This window comes from Chinchilla lanigera, unplaced genomic scaffold (assembly GCF_000276665.1).
Source record: "Chinchilla lanigera isolate Chin_1 unplaced genomic scaffold, ChiLan1.0 scaffold00015, whole genome shotgun sequence".
NCBI classification, from domain to species: Eukaryota; Metazoa; Chordata; class Mammalia; order Rodentia; family Chinchillidae; genus Chinchilla; species Chinchilla lanigera.
Window position 1 is genome coordinate 9,981,326 of NW_004955416.1, and position 13,289 is coordinate 9,994,614.

The following is a 13,289-nucleotide window of genomic DNA, read 5'->3' on the forward strand; positions in this document are numbered from 1 at the left end:
AAAAAAAAAAAAAAAAAAAAAAAGAGAAAGAAAATCATACTTTCCCTTGCTAGCAAACATGGTTCCACATACTCCACATATGAAGTGTGATCTTAAGGAATACCTAAGTGGGAAGCCTATGCTTTTTGAGGGCACTGGCCTAAGCCTCATCATACCATAAGGATAAAAGAAAGCACTGCAATTTAGAGAACTCCATACAGCCATTCCCATTTCTCAATCATTCCTCAAAAAACAGCACACCAATTCCTATACATCACCTGTAACTTTTTTAAACTGTGGTAAAATCTGCATGACATAAAATAACCACTTTGACGTGAACAGTTCTGCGGCATCATAGCAACAGTTGTAGTAACTATAACAACAATCAACAGGTAAAGGCCACAGCCAAGTTATTTAGCACCTTGACGAGGTGCCGGAGCCAGCGCTCAGCGCTGCACACGCCTCATCCACTGCGCTCTCCAGCACGCTGATGAAGCGGGGCTGGGGCCAAAGCCTTGGTCTCCATTGCCCCTCACGTCCCGGTGATGAGCAAAGACTATGTCCTCACTTAGACAGCAAATACAGGACTAAAGGAGAAGAAAATCAGATGTCTTCCACATGGTTGTGTATTAACATCAAATTTAACTCTTTCTACAAAGGCAGACACACCAAACTGGTAGGTGGCAGGATACAAATACTTTAAAGATGAAAATAAACAGAAGCAAAATGCAGTCTAACCCTAAAGAATTCTGAGCAGGCACTCTTAGCTCTCTGGGACTTTTTGTTACAAAAGGCACACACAGACAGAACTGCACAGTTCCAGGAGAAGCACAGAAAACAGCGGAAGATAAACCGGATACGATTTTAACACGGAAGAGTAACAGAGTAAAAAGAACACAGACGCTGAAGACTGATATACTGAGTTCGAAGTCCAATCCAGCCACCTACCGATGGCAAACTCTCGGGCAAGTTACTTCTTTTCGGCTTGGGTTTTTAACCTGTGAAAGGGAGTAACAATACCAACCTCACAGGCTGGACTGTCCAAGCACAGTGATGGTGTAGCGCACGTGTTCAACAGGTAAGAAACGCACTCTACAGGCCAACTTGGACAAGCAGAACGAGAGGCTCATCACTAGGGAGCACTTCCCAGGCAGACGGCGCGTGAAGGTGAGCCACCCAAACTGAAAAGGCCATCTTCTCTCCCTGGACCCCCATGCCAGCTGACGACATCCTGTGAACTTCCACTTATCATTATTAACACGTCCCTGCGCCCGCTGTCCTCCCTGTCACCTACCTGCTTTCTAGCACCACACACCCACAGCCCCCTACTCTGCCCCGGGAGCCGCTCGTCCTCCCACCGCCTCTAGTCTTAGCTGCGCTTCTGCGTCCCCAGAGACCCTGGGCCCCTCCCCATCTCTCTACTTCTGTGCTGGCCCTCACGTTTCCCCTCTGCTTTCCCCTGCCTGGGGTCCCGGGAGCCATGGTAAAATAGAGGGGAGAGCTGATTACCGCCCCCGAAAGGGACAAGAAGCGGTGGCAGAAGGAAGACTCAGTGTGGCAGACCAGGAAGTTACACTGGCCTTCTTTCCTAGTGAAGGCCCGCTTAACAGCTCTACCACTACTCCATCTTCTCTAAAAGACTATCAACTGTGTCGCTGTCGTTTTCACTCTTTCACTCTATCTCTAGTCTGGATAAGCTGCTTTTGTCCTCTCAGCTCTGTTCTACACCAAACTGTCCAGGAGTTGGTGCTCAGCGTAAGTGCTGCAACTTCAAGCCTCTGAAGCACTCGGTGCGTTCTCACCTGGCTGTGCAGGGACTCTGTGTCATCCCCAGGGGCGCCGACAGGCTTCTCCTCACTGCCCCTCTCCGTCTGCACCGTGGCATCTCGCTTCCCTGAGCTCTGCTCCACAGTGCTGGTGCCCTGCTCACACACGTTCTTCACAGTCTGGGTTGCTGCGGACACAGTTTCTGGGGCCCAGAAGGAATGCTCCAGGGTCTGGATTCCAATGTTGTTCTGGATGGGCCTTTCAACCAAGGCCTTGCTGGGCTTTTCCTGGTGGGCGTCCTGTTCTTCCTGCTGGCCGTCCTGTGCGTCTGTCTCCATGGCTTCTCCTCGTGGGCTGCACGGCTCCTGTGAGGCTGTCTGCCGAGAGGCAGGAGACGCGGGGTCCTGGAGAAGACTAACCGCCTTCACGGGCTGTTCACTCTCCCTAATCCTCTGGTCACCCTCTAGTTTTGCTTTCTTCTCTTCTTCTTGAGTACTTGGAAAATGAAGCAAGTTGCCCCTGAAAGTGAAATATGTGTTACGGTTTCAATATGGTTTATCCCCACTCAAGCTCGCGTTTAAATTTACTGTGTACAGTGCTGAGGGAGGAAAGGCGGAGCCTTTGGAAGGTAAGCAGGATTAGGTAAGCTCATCAGGGCAGCAGCCCCGAGTGAATGTTGGTGCCTCTAAAGGAAGACCAGAGCCTACCCGTGCTCCTGCTCTCTGCCTGGGACTCTGCTGGTGAGAAGGCCACTCCCACAGGTGCGCACATGGCTTCTGAACAGAACTGTGAGCCAAAACAGACCTCTCTTCTTCCTAATTTACCTGCTCTGTGGTCCTGTGTTACTAGCAACAGAAAATGGACCAAGTGGACTAAAACAAAAAGGAAGGGAGCGAACAAAACAGTGGCAAAGGGGAACCGTATTTTGACAATTGTAGTAACACAAAGAACTCCAGGTGACTCTGCGTGTCACTGTGTGAGGCCTCTCATAACTTCCCTCCTGTAAAAATAATGACAGCAAGACCGCTCCACCATGATGGTAACAGTCATGAAACTTCTTCCCAGCATTAACTGTGAACCCTGAAATCTGACACGGGAAATGAAGAAAATTCTAAGATGAAAGCTGTCAGGAAAGTCACAGGCAATGAAAAGCACCTCAGAGATCTACTTTGAAAAGGATCAGTTAGGTCATGAGGACTCACTTGGCTTCATGAATGGTCTAACATTCTTTAACTGACTTCTAGCATTACAGATACTGCCCCAAGCTAACCAGTCACTTCAGAAAAAGAACCCTCATCTTTAAAGGAGAAAGACGTAGGTGGGATTCTGATTTTGCTAACTGTATGAGTTATCTACAGCTCTATATTTTAAAATGACTTGGGTTCCTTAAAGACAGTACTCAAGATGGCCCATTTCTTTAGCCCATTTATTCCATTGGGCATCGGTACTTTATTTATCCCACAAGCATTTGATGAATGTCTGCTATAAACAAATGCCATGGTTTCTGAGATGACTACGGTTTCAATGTCCTTAATAATTCTCCCGAGTAAAAAGGTAGGCTTCCTGAGTTGCACTGTCCAAATCAGCAGCCCCTGGCACATAGCACTACTGATCACATGGTATATAGGTCATGCATCCTGAGACATGCTGTAAGCTTAAAATGCACAGTATATTTCAAAGACTTAGTATAAAAAATGTGAAGTATTTCATTAGTAACTTTCTATGCTAATTACATGTCACTATAACCATATTTCAGACATACTGACTAAAATATCTTATTTGGAAAGAAAATTTTTTTAAAGAACTAGGCTAGCTCCAAATGAGCAAGTTACACAAAAATTCTGCATACTCATCTTTACACTTAAAACACCTCACACGGAGCTTAATACAAAATAGGTAACCAATACACTTACTTTGAACAAAAGAGTGAATATTCTCCCAATCAAAAACTGCAAAAATCTACTTGGATTAAATAAACACAAAGTACACGTATATAGCTAGGATAAAGACAAAAGACGACCATTCACAACTGAGTTTGCTAGGACCACATATCTGGAACACCTGTCTCAGTTTTGAGTGCCACAGTTTACAAGACAGAAAATGAGATACACCCTGAAAGTGACAATGAGGGTGACAAGGGGCCTAGCAACCAGCTTCACCTGTGGCCTTACACATACGGTCAGAGACCGAGCGCGCTGGGAAGAGCCCTGTCCTCCGTGGTGCACCCTGCTGAGGCAGAGGAGAGGAAGCATGAAGAGTCCTCAAAGTTCTCGCTGAGCTCTCGTTCTTGATTAAAAAGATGTTTTGGAGGTTTCCACATTGTCTGGCTCGGTTCACCAGAAAAGGACATCGAAGGGGTATGTGGAATAAAGCTCTAGCTAAGTCTCTCAAAAACCTCAGCTGTACGAAGACAGATGATCCAATGAAGAAAAGGCAAGAACCCAATCACCACACTAATGAGAAGTACCTGCCCGGTCCAGCGTTTATGAACGACCCTGCATGCAATGCACTGGGCAGAAGCACAATTGATATCAGCTATGGATGACAAATTGATTAAAGAGATTCAATTCACCTTCTTCATAAACTTAATATTCATGTTCAAACCTTTAGGACACAATATATCAATGGCTAAGTAACAATGCAGGTGAATTAAAACCAAAAGGGACAGGATGGATCCATGAGTTTGACCCCTAGAACTCACAGTGGTCTCGCCCTGCCTCAGCCTCCCAACTGTTGGGATTACAGACACGCGCCACCACTCCCGACTGATTCATGCTTTTAAGAATTCAATTACCATGCCAGCGTGGTGGTGCACGTCTGTAATCCCAGCACTCAGAAGGCTGAGGCAGGAGGATCGTTGCAAGTTCAAGGCCAGCCTGGGCTACAAACTGAGCTCAAAACCAGCCTGAACTGCATAGTGAGACCCTGTCTCAAAAAGACAAAAAAAAAAAAAAAAAAATTCAATTACCATTGTTTACCACCTTTAAACAAATTTACACATTTTACCTCATGCCACAGACCAAGTATTTGTGCTCACCCAAAACTTCTAACTTCAGTCCTAATCCCCAGGGTGATGGTATGAAGAGACAGGGCCTCTGGGACGTGATCAGTGTCCTAAGAGACCTCAGAGATCTCCCGTGCAGGAAGCAGACCCTTGCCACATCACCAAATCTGCTGACACTTTAAGACTTCCCAGGCTCTACAATGGAAGAAATAATTTGCTGCTCACAGGCTACCTAGCCTACAGTAGCTCCTGAGTCAGTAGCAATCTGTATTAGATGCTGGTATCAAGCATTTGTGAGTCAATGGAGCCCAAATGATACGGTGAAAATAATGCTCACCTGACGGGGGCAGCAGGGAGCTCCTCACCTCCAGCCTTCTCCTCTTGTCGGGCTTCACAGATGCAGCTGAACACAGACACGGCCTTCTGGGGACTAAGGTAAGACATGAAAGTAACAGCTGTGCGCGTGTGGAAAGGCGCAGTACTTCTGCCCACTAGTCTGTCCCTCCGGCACAAAAGGAACCCTTTCTTCACCCCAAACTCCAAACCACTTTACAGCAAAATGCAAATTCTTGGCCACTGTGTTCCCTCGCGCAGGGTGGCCCACCTTCACACTGTAGGTGCACTTTTTTTCCTACTTACACTTAGTCTAAACTCCCTCTGTAGAGCCTGTTTCTTCAACAAAACTTTGCTACTATTTGCACTTGTCTTGACCAATTCTTTGCTCAGGACAGAAGAACCTAGAAACCACTTCTAGGAAGAGACTTCAGCACCCCAAACCTGGCAACATAGTTGGGTTAACCAGTCAGAAGAGCAGGCCCAGAAGTTAGCCCATCTATGAGCAAGTGACCCCACACCTACACAAGCAGACAGGACATCAGTGACCCACCCCTTCAAGACTCTGAAGAGGTGGCTTACTGAGGAAAGTATGCGGCTGAGTTCCCAACGGGTTACTGAAGCAAACCCCTTCCCCAGGGACCTGTGCTCACACAGCGGAACTCATAGCTCTTACTTGGGCATTGATACCTGTATTAGGAAAAGGCAAGAAACTACATTTCTATACAGACTCTAAATACGCCTTTCTGGTGCTACATGCCTGTGCAGCTATCTGGAAAGGAACTTGTTAGGTAATACACAATCATCTGTAAAGCAGGGCTTGGTGGCACACACCTGTAATCTCGGCACCGGGGAGGCTGAGGCAGGAGGATCGTTGTGAGTTCGAGACCAGCCTGGGCTACAAAGTGAGCTCAAGGCCAGCTTGAACTGCATAGTGAGACCCTATCTCAAAAAAGGCAAAAAAAGCAAAACAAAACCAAAAAATCATCTGTAAAACACAAGCAGGAGGAGTTATTTCCCTTTCAAATACTTCCTACCCATCCAGAGTATCGCTCTCTCTCTCTCCTCTCTCTCCTCCTCCCCACCTACAAATAAGCTGTTGGCTTTTATTAAAAAACAAAACAAACACAAGCAGGAAATTCTACAACTCTGCACAGTAATTTCTATCTTTCCAAGCAGGTCGTTGTCATTCATTGCAAGAGACCCTAAAGAAACATGTCTAAAGTCTTGAAAATCAGAAGGCTTGCTGGGAATATAGCTCAGTGGCACAAGTGCCTGCCTGGCAAGCACAAGGTCCTGAGTTCAATTCCCAGTACACACACACAAAAAAAAAATTATGAAAATCAAAAGGCTCAAAAAAAAGGAAAAAAGAAAATCAAAAGGCTGATAGGGAAGCACAAAGGACAGCCCTAGAGCTCCCCAACAGCCTACCTAGTTTTACTCCCAGTTCCTAAGGAACCATTCTGGTCTCTCCTCAAGAGACATAGTGACAAGCCATAAAAATCCTACATGGAAAATGGTACTAGAATCTTCACAGGACTAAGAAGAAAGCTGTTCCTGAGAACCTCTGGAAGACCTGAGACTCCTCTTCAGAGAGCAAGACTCCAGTACTGCTCCAGCTGCAGGTACGTGGAGTCCCTAATGACCCTAACTCACCACATGGGCACCTGTCTGGAGGCTCCTGTTTTGAATTAGACCCATTATGTGGTAATCTTGCTAAGGCTATGGCTCTCAGGTTCTCAGTAATTTATCTAACCTCCCGCTTTGCCATACTTTGTCCTCCACAAGGAGCATGGAAATCTGACCTGCTCCTCATATTTGGGTTTGGCATCCCCAACATAATAGCACATAATAAGGAGTTACCTTTTTTCTCCCATCGGACAGCTCAAGAGTCACTAGCTCTTTTCTCACTGTCTTCTGACAGATTTTTTTCATCAACCCAGCCAGCAAAGTACAACGCCCTGAAGTAGCTGCACAGTGCATAATCCCCAGCGGCAGGGTCTATGCCCCTTCCAGCTGGAAGACGCTACAGAAGACAGAGACCTCCACTCCCTTGGCACCCCACAAAGAATTAATGGGGATTCTGTGTCTCTGAGAGGGACATAAGACAGATTAGGGTGAGGCAAAACTGGCTGGGGAAGTAGGTGTGACACGTGCGCAAAGCAGCTCCCAAATCCTGCATGTGGACTTTTCCCAAGCACTTGAGCTGGTTTGATAGGATGGCCGAGAGCTGGGGAGTGCATTCTAGGAAGACGGCAGTGCACACTGAGTATCTGACAGTGTCCTCACGGGCACGCGGCTCACCCTCACACTGGAGGGTGTACTTCTTTTCCTATTTTCACTTGACCCAAACTCGTTCTGCAGAGCTTGTTTCTTCTCCTATCTTTAATAAAACCTTGCTACCATTATAAAAAATTCAAATTCTTCACTTGTGCTTCAAATTAACATAATAAAATCTTTCAAGGAAGATTCACTAGAAAAAAACCAGAAAACTATAAGGACGTGAGAATGTGCTCAGGAAATCAGAATATAGAAAATAACAGGGCAAATAACAAGTTCCTGAATAGTGGGGGTGGGGGGTGACAGAAGCATGTAACTCTAACAAGTCTTAGTTAAACCCTGCCATCAAATGCAATAGGTAGACTTATCTGGGTCTTGATTCAGGCACTGTAAAAAAAAACGTTGGAGGCAGAGAAATCTGAACATTATACAACTGGTAATACAATGTGGTTAAGTTTTAAAGTAAGAATTCTTACTTAGCTTCGTGCAGTGGCAGTATCATAGCCAATGAGGTTTACCCAAGGCGCAGCTATTGCTAAGAATGCTTATCTTTTAGAGATCATACTGAAGTGTTTACATATATAAAACAGCTTCAGAATAAGTAAGTGGGAGAAGGGATCGTCGGAAGTATTTATAAATGAACCCAGACCGGCTACCTGTTGGTAATTTCTGAAACATGGTGACCCAAGATGCTACTCTCAACTTCTGTACACACTTGAAACCTCCCACAATAAAATGACTGGGAAATGAGGTGACACCGAGTTAATCTGAATGGAATCCACTTACACTCAATACTTAAAAGTGTCACGTAAAGAGGTGTGGTGGAGTGTTCCACTACATCTGTAATCCTAGTGCTCTGGGAGGCTGAGGCAGGAGGATTTCAAATTTAGGCCCAGCCTGGGCAATTTGGTAAGACCCTGTCTCAAAAGTAAGAAATAAAAAAAGGGCTTGGGATGTAGCTCAATGTGAAAGCCCTGGGTTTGATCCCCAGTCCCCCGACCCCCCGGCTTCATCTAAAATAACCGGTCATTTATGGTATTCTAACACTTCAAAAGATTTCTTATGGTTAATCCAACAATACAATGAATCTTCAAAAAAATGTGTCAAAAATTTTCAAAATATCCTTATATATAAAATTTGCTTCACAACACAACCAATGTTTTTGTTTTTCACTCAAACACAAGGCCTCACATGCTAGGCAAGCACTCTACTACTGAGCTTTATCCCCAACTAACTTTAGTTTTTTTTTTCCTTTTTGAAATACAGTCTTGTTATGTACTGGTCTTCAATGTGCAATCCTTTTGCCTCCGTCTCCCAAGTAGCTGGGATTATAATAATCCGCTTCCATCCCCAGCACTGATGAATTCCATTCATTCCATGATCCACCATCCCAATCTTCTGCTCAAGTATCTCCTTATTTTCTCTTCCCACAGTTTACCCCAGGTTAGACTCCTAAGCGCAGGGGCCAGGTCTGAGCTGGGTTTCTCTTCAGAACTGGGGCTCTCACTCTGCACTTCAGCTGCCTCCTTGCTAGGCTGTTTACTTGGTGACAAACCCCAAGTACTTTAGAAATGTTTGAAACTATTTATGGGTTATTTTTTCTAAGACCGGAATACATGTTAAACAAACAAATGTTAATCCTTTGACACTGCTATGAAAATGTGGGAGTCTTTTCAGCATCTTCCTTATTTTGCTGATTGTTCTTTCTTGGAAATATGTCTCATTTTTCAGAATCTGTCCTAAAACACTTTGGGAAAAACTTGGATACCTTCTATTTGTGGGAGACCAGAATGGTTCCTCAGGAACTGGGAGTTCTCTCACATTTCTGCCCTAAGAGCTCAGGAAGTTTCAGCAGCATATTGTTTTGTCCTCAGGTACACACATACGGACTTAATAAACAAGTGCCTGGCACACAGCTCTGCTAAGGCTAAAGAGATCACACGTAAACTCCACCTTCTTAAACCCGCTGGGGCCACATATCACTAAGGGCCTCTAGGCACGTGCTGTGGCTCAGCGGCAGAGTGCTCACCTCGCAGGCACGAAGCCCTGGGTTCCACGGGCGGGCGGTGGCGGGGGGTTACTGAAAAAAGAACCTAAGCTACCTATTTTTCAAATTAAATATGCAAGAGCCCAGATATTAATCTAGGATTCAGCAAAGAACATACAGAAGGATTCTGAGAAGAGTCAGAAACTTACAAACGAGGGGCAAATTTAGTTCACAGACGTTTCACTTGAAACTGAAATTTTTATTTTTAAAAATCCAGACTTCTTTTATTTTTTTCTTTTGTTTTGTTTCTTCTTTTGGGCTGGACCCAGGGGCTACATCCCCATCCTTTATTTTTTATTGAGATAGGTTCTCACTAAGTTGCCCAGGCCACCCTCCAACTGCAACCCTCCTGCCTCACCCTCCCAGAAGCTGGGATTACAAGGATGTGCTACCACACCAGGCTTAAGAATCCAGGGGCTGGGGATTTAGCTCAGTGGCACAGTGCCTGCCTGGCAAGCACAAGGTCGTGAGTTCGATTCTCGGTACCGGAAGAAAAACAAAAACACACACACAGGCTTAAGAATCCAGATTTGTTTAAAGATTTGGCAACAGTAAATTTTTGCTCCTGAATTAAAACCAGTGACCGGATCAAAAAGAAATGGGACCTACATCCTGTCTGCGTCCTCCTCAACACTCCGCCGGCTGGAATTTACAGTACCTGCCCAGCAGCTGAGAGTCCGTGCCTGTACTGCAGCAACTGCTGCTAGTGCTTCCCTGCCGGCTGGCTCATGCCAAAAACAAATGAGACGTCTACTCTCACAGCCACCAGATGGCAAAGCTTCACCACCAAAAGCTCAGCATGGGGTCAAACTTCCAAAGCATTACAGCATGCGTGACAAAGCAAAAATAACAACTCAACCCAGCAGTCAACCGGCAGGCCTGAAGAAACGCCTGACACTGTGGTTCACTATGGGATGCAGAAGGGGCAGGGTACACACGCATCTCTTGCTCAGGCCTCTATGTCCTCTCCATAGCAACAACCACCTCAGGCTCAGCTGTAGGGAAAAAGCACTCACAGGAACAAAAGGGACCTGAGTTTTAAAGACAAAAGCTCTAATGATTAACACACTGCTAACACCCTTTGTGCTGGAGTTTTCCATTAGGTTTTTCCTCTGATGGTAAAGCATCTTTCCCTCATTACCCTCCTTGAAATAGACACCAGCTCTGGTTACCTGGCAACAGCCTCAGCAACAGCAGCAGAACCATTTCTTCTTTCACCACTTGAAGGCTCTGAATAAAAACAAAAGCAGGAAAGAAAAGAAAGGGAAACAATTCAGGTAGTATCACACCTAAAACCTCCCCCTCCTCTGTATTTTCAACAAGTAATGAAAATAAAAAGAGCAAAATTAATCAATGAACATGAACAGACTTCTTATAATTTAATGGTACAAGTTTTTCTCATTTCTACCAATTAATTTTCTTTCAAGTTTTCTATAGGAAATGAGTTAGTCTGGCCTGAAATACAGTAAGCTACTAAACAGTAATGTTTTAAATTAAAATTAAGCCCTTCTGAATTATCTTTTCACATAAAAGAAATTTTAAAACTACTTAAGAAAATACAAAATAGGCCGGGAATGATGGTGTACACCTGTAATCCCAGCACTTGTGAGGCTGAGGCAGGAGGTTCACCGTGAGTTCAAGGCCAGCTTGGGCTACAAAGTGAATTCAAGGCCAGCCTGAACTCTACAGTGAAACCCTATCCCAGACAGAAAAAAAAAAAAAAAAGCGAGAGAGAGAGAAAAGAAAATACAAAATAAAATTTAACTGAAATTTTTTAAAGAAATTAAAAATTTTAAAAAGAAAAATCATTTTAATAAAATAGGATTTTAGAAGCACCCACAAATAGAAGGTATCCAAGTTTTTCCCAAAGTGTTTTAGGACAGATTCTGAAAAATGAGACATATTTCCAAGAAAGAACAATCAGCAAAATAAGGAAGATGCTGAAAAGACTCCCACATTTTCATAGCAGTGTCAAAGGATTAACATTTGTTTGTTTAACATGTATTCCGGTCTTAGAAAAAATAACCCATAAATAGTTTCAAACATTTCTAAAGTACTTGGGATTTGTCACCAAGTAAACAGCCTAGCAAGGAGGCAGCTGAAGTGCAGAGTGAGAGCCCCAGTTCTGAAGAGAAACCCAGCTCAGACCTGGCCCCTGCGCTTAGGAGTCTAACCTGGGGTAAACTGTGTTGTCCTTTTGAGACTCAGGTTCCTCCTCTGTAAGAGAGAAAACAGGACCGCCCTCCCGTTTGTGTGACTACAGTGCTCCTAGTGTTGGAAAAGGCGCTACTACTTACGTACTGATGGGACAACCCTTACCTTTCAGCTCCATCTAGCCCTTCCCAGTCATAATTTCAGATTTAAAGGAGTCGAGATTTAAGGGTACTCGCACATTCTCTCAATAAGCCCTTATTTTATTCCCAACCATGAAATACTTCAATTCCTAATCAGAAAGCACCGACAAGCAACTGGAGTCCTGGTTTGGGATCCAACCTCCCTCAGTTTGAATCCAGGCTACTCTGTGTGTGACTCTCCGAAGTTGTTCCCCTTTCCTGTGTCTCTGTGTGCCCTTCTGCAAAATGATGATAACAGAATCTATTTCACAGGTTTGTTAAGAGACTTAATAGCTGTACATATAAAGTGCCCAGCATACAAGAAGAGCTCAAAAATTATTAGCTAAAATTATTTTCTTTGGTCTCAGAGAACAGGGTTCATCAACTCTTCCCTCTGACCCCTCATCTTTAACCCAGCCCTCTCCTGGAGCCCCTCCTTCAGTCTGTAAATTTGCTCGGGTCTCTCAACTAAAAACAAATTATCCTTCGACCTTGAATTTCCCTCTAACTTGCCGTGTTTCTCTTCCTTTTCTCACATAAACTTCTCAGAGTAAAGTCCATTCGCTGCCTCCGCCTTTCCTTTCTCCTCCTGCCCATTTCGCAATTACCTTTGATACAGCTCTCACCCCAACCACAACGCTGAAATGTTTCTTGCCAAAGTCACCAAATGGATCCTCACTGCCACATCCAAGATCCGTTTTCAGACATATCCTACTGGACTGTGGCGCCTACATCCAACACTGTTATCTTCTGGATCTCTCCTCTCCGCAGGCCTCCTGCTACCTCAGCTTCTCCTCTCTCAGTGTTCCTTTCCCACCTCTTTTACAGACTTCTTCCTCCTCAGACTTCCTTAAACAGCATTTACAAACAACCTACTGGGAAGCTTACAAATTTTACAAATAGATATGACTCAAATTCCAGCTCCACATCTGCCCAATTATTGTGGCCTTAGGCTTATAACTTAAAAACCACTCAGTTTGTTTTTTGTCAATAAAATGGACGTGTGACTGCCTGGAGCACTTTTATGAAAATTAGATGACACAGTGTATGTAAAAAGTTGTCCTGTATTTTCCCTTTCCCCTTATTGCCATGTTCAACCACCCTCCTGGTTCTGATAGTTTCGCGTACCTCAAATTCATTCCTCATCTCCAGCCCCGCTGTCGACCCCACTTCCTGGTTAAAGGCTGAGCAGAACTTTGCTAGGGAGAAGAGCAGGAAACGGACTGTGCAAAGGATATACAATCATCATGCGCAAAAGCACCAAGTTTTAAGACAAAGTTTGCTTCTTTCCTTTTAAAGAAGCAAGTCAGATCCTGTAATTCCCCTACCTCAAGTTCTTCAGCTTCTCAGCACAATGCAAAAGGCTCTGAGAATCTGGCCCCTACTCCGCATCACCTCCGTGTGTCTGCTCTAGCAGCACCTACCGAACAACTTGAACTCATGTGGAGAAGAGGTCAGAGGTCACATAAATCTACAGTGAAAATCACAACCCTCAATTTTCTACTCTTCTGAACTATTTCTGTATATGCAAGCCAATTACTTGACA

General features: G+C 44.6%; 1 protein-coding gene across 5 annotated transcripts in view; it reads right to left on the reverse strand.

Annotated features, from left to right (window-relative positions):
* The window catches only part of Tp53bp1 (tumor protein p53 binding protein 1), a 72,698-nt gene that overhangs the window by 18,590 nt on the left and 40,819 nt on the right, over window positions 1-13,289 (reverse strand). For all 5 annotated transcript variants that reach the window (XM_005381381.2, XM_005381380.2, XM_005381379.2 and 2 more), the window contains 3 exons: window positions 10,583-10,640; window positions 5,088-5,180; window positions 1,782-2,265 (listed from right to left, as the gene is read on the reverse strand). In XM_005381381.2, the coding sequence (XP_005381438.1) occupies window positions 1,782-2,265; window positions 5,088-5,180; window positions 10,583-10,640 (635 nt within the window). The remainder of the gene's footprint in view (window positions 1-1,781; window positions 2,266-5,087; window positions 5,181-10,582; window positions 10,641-13,289) is intronic.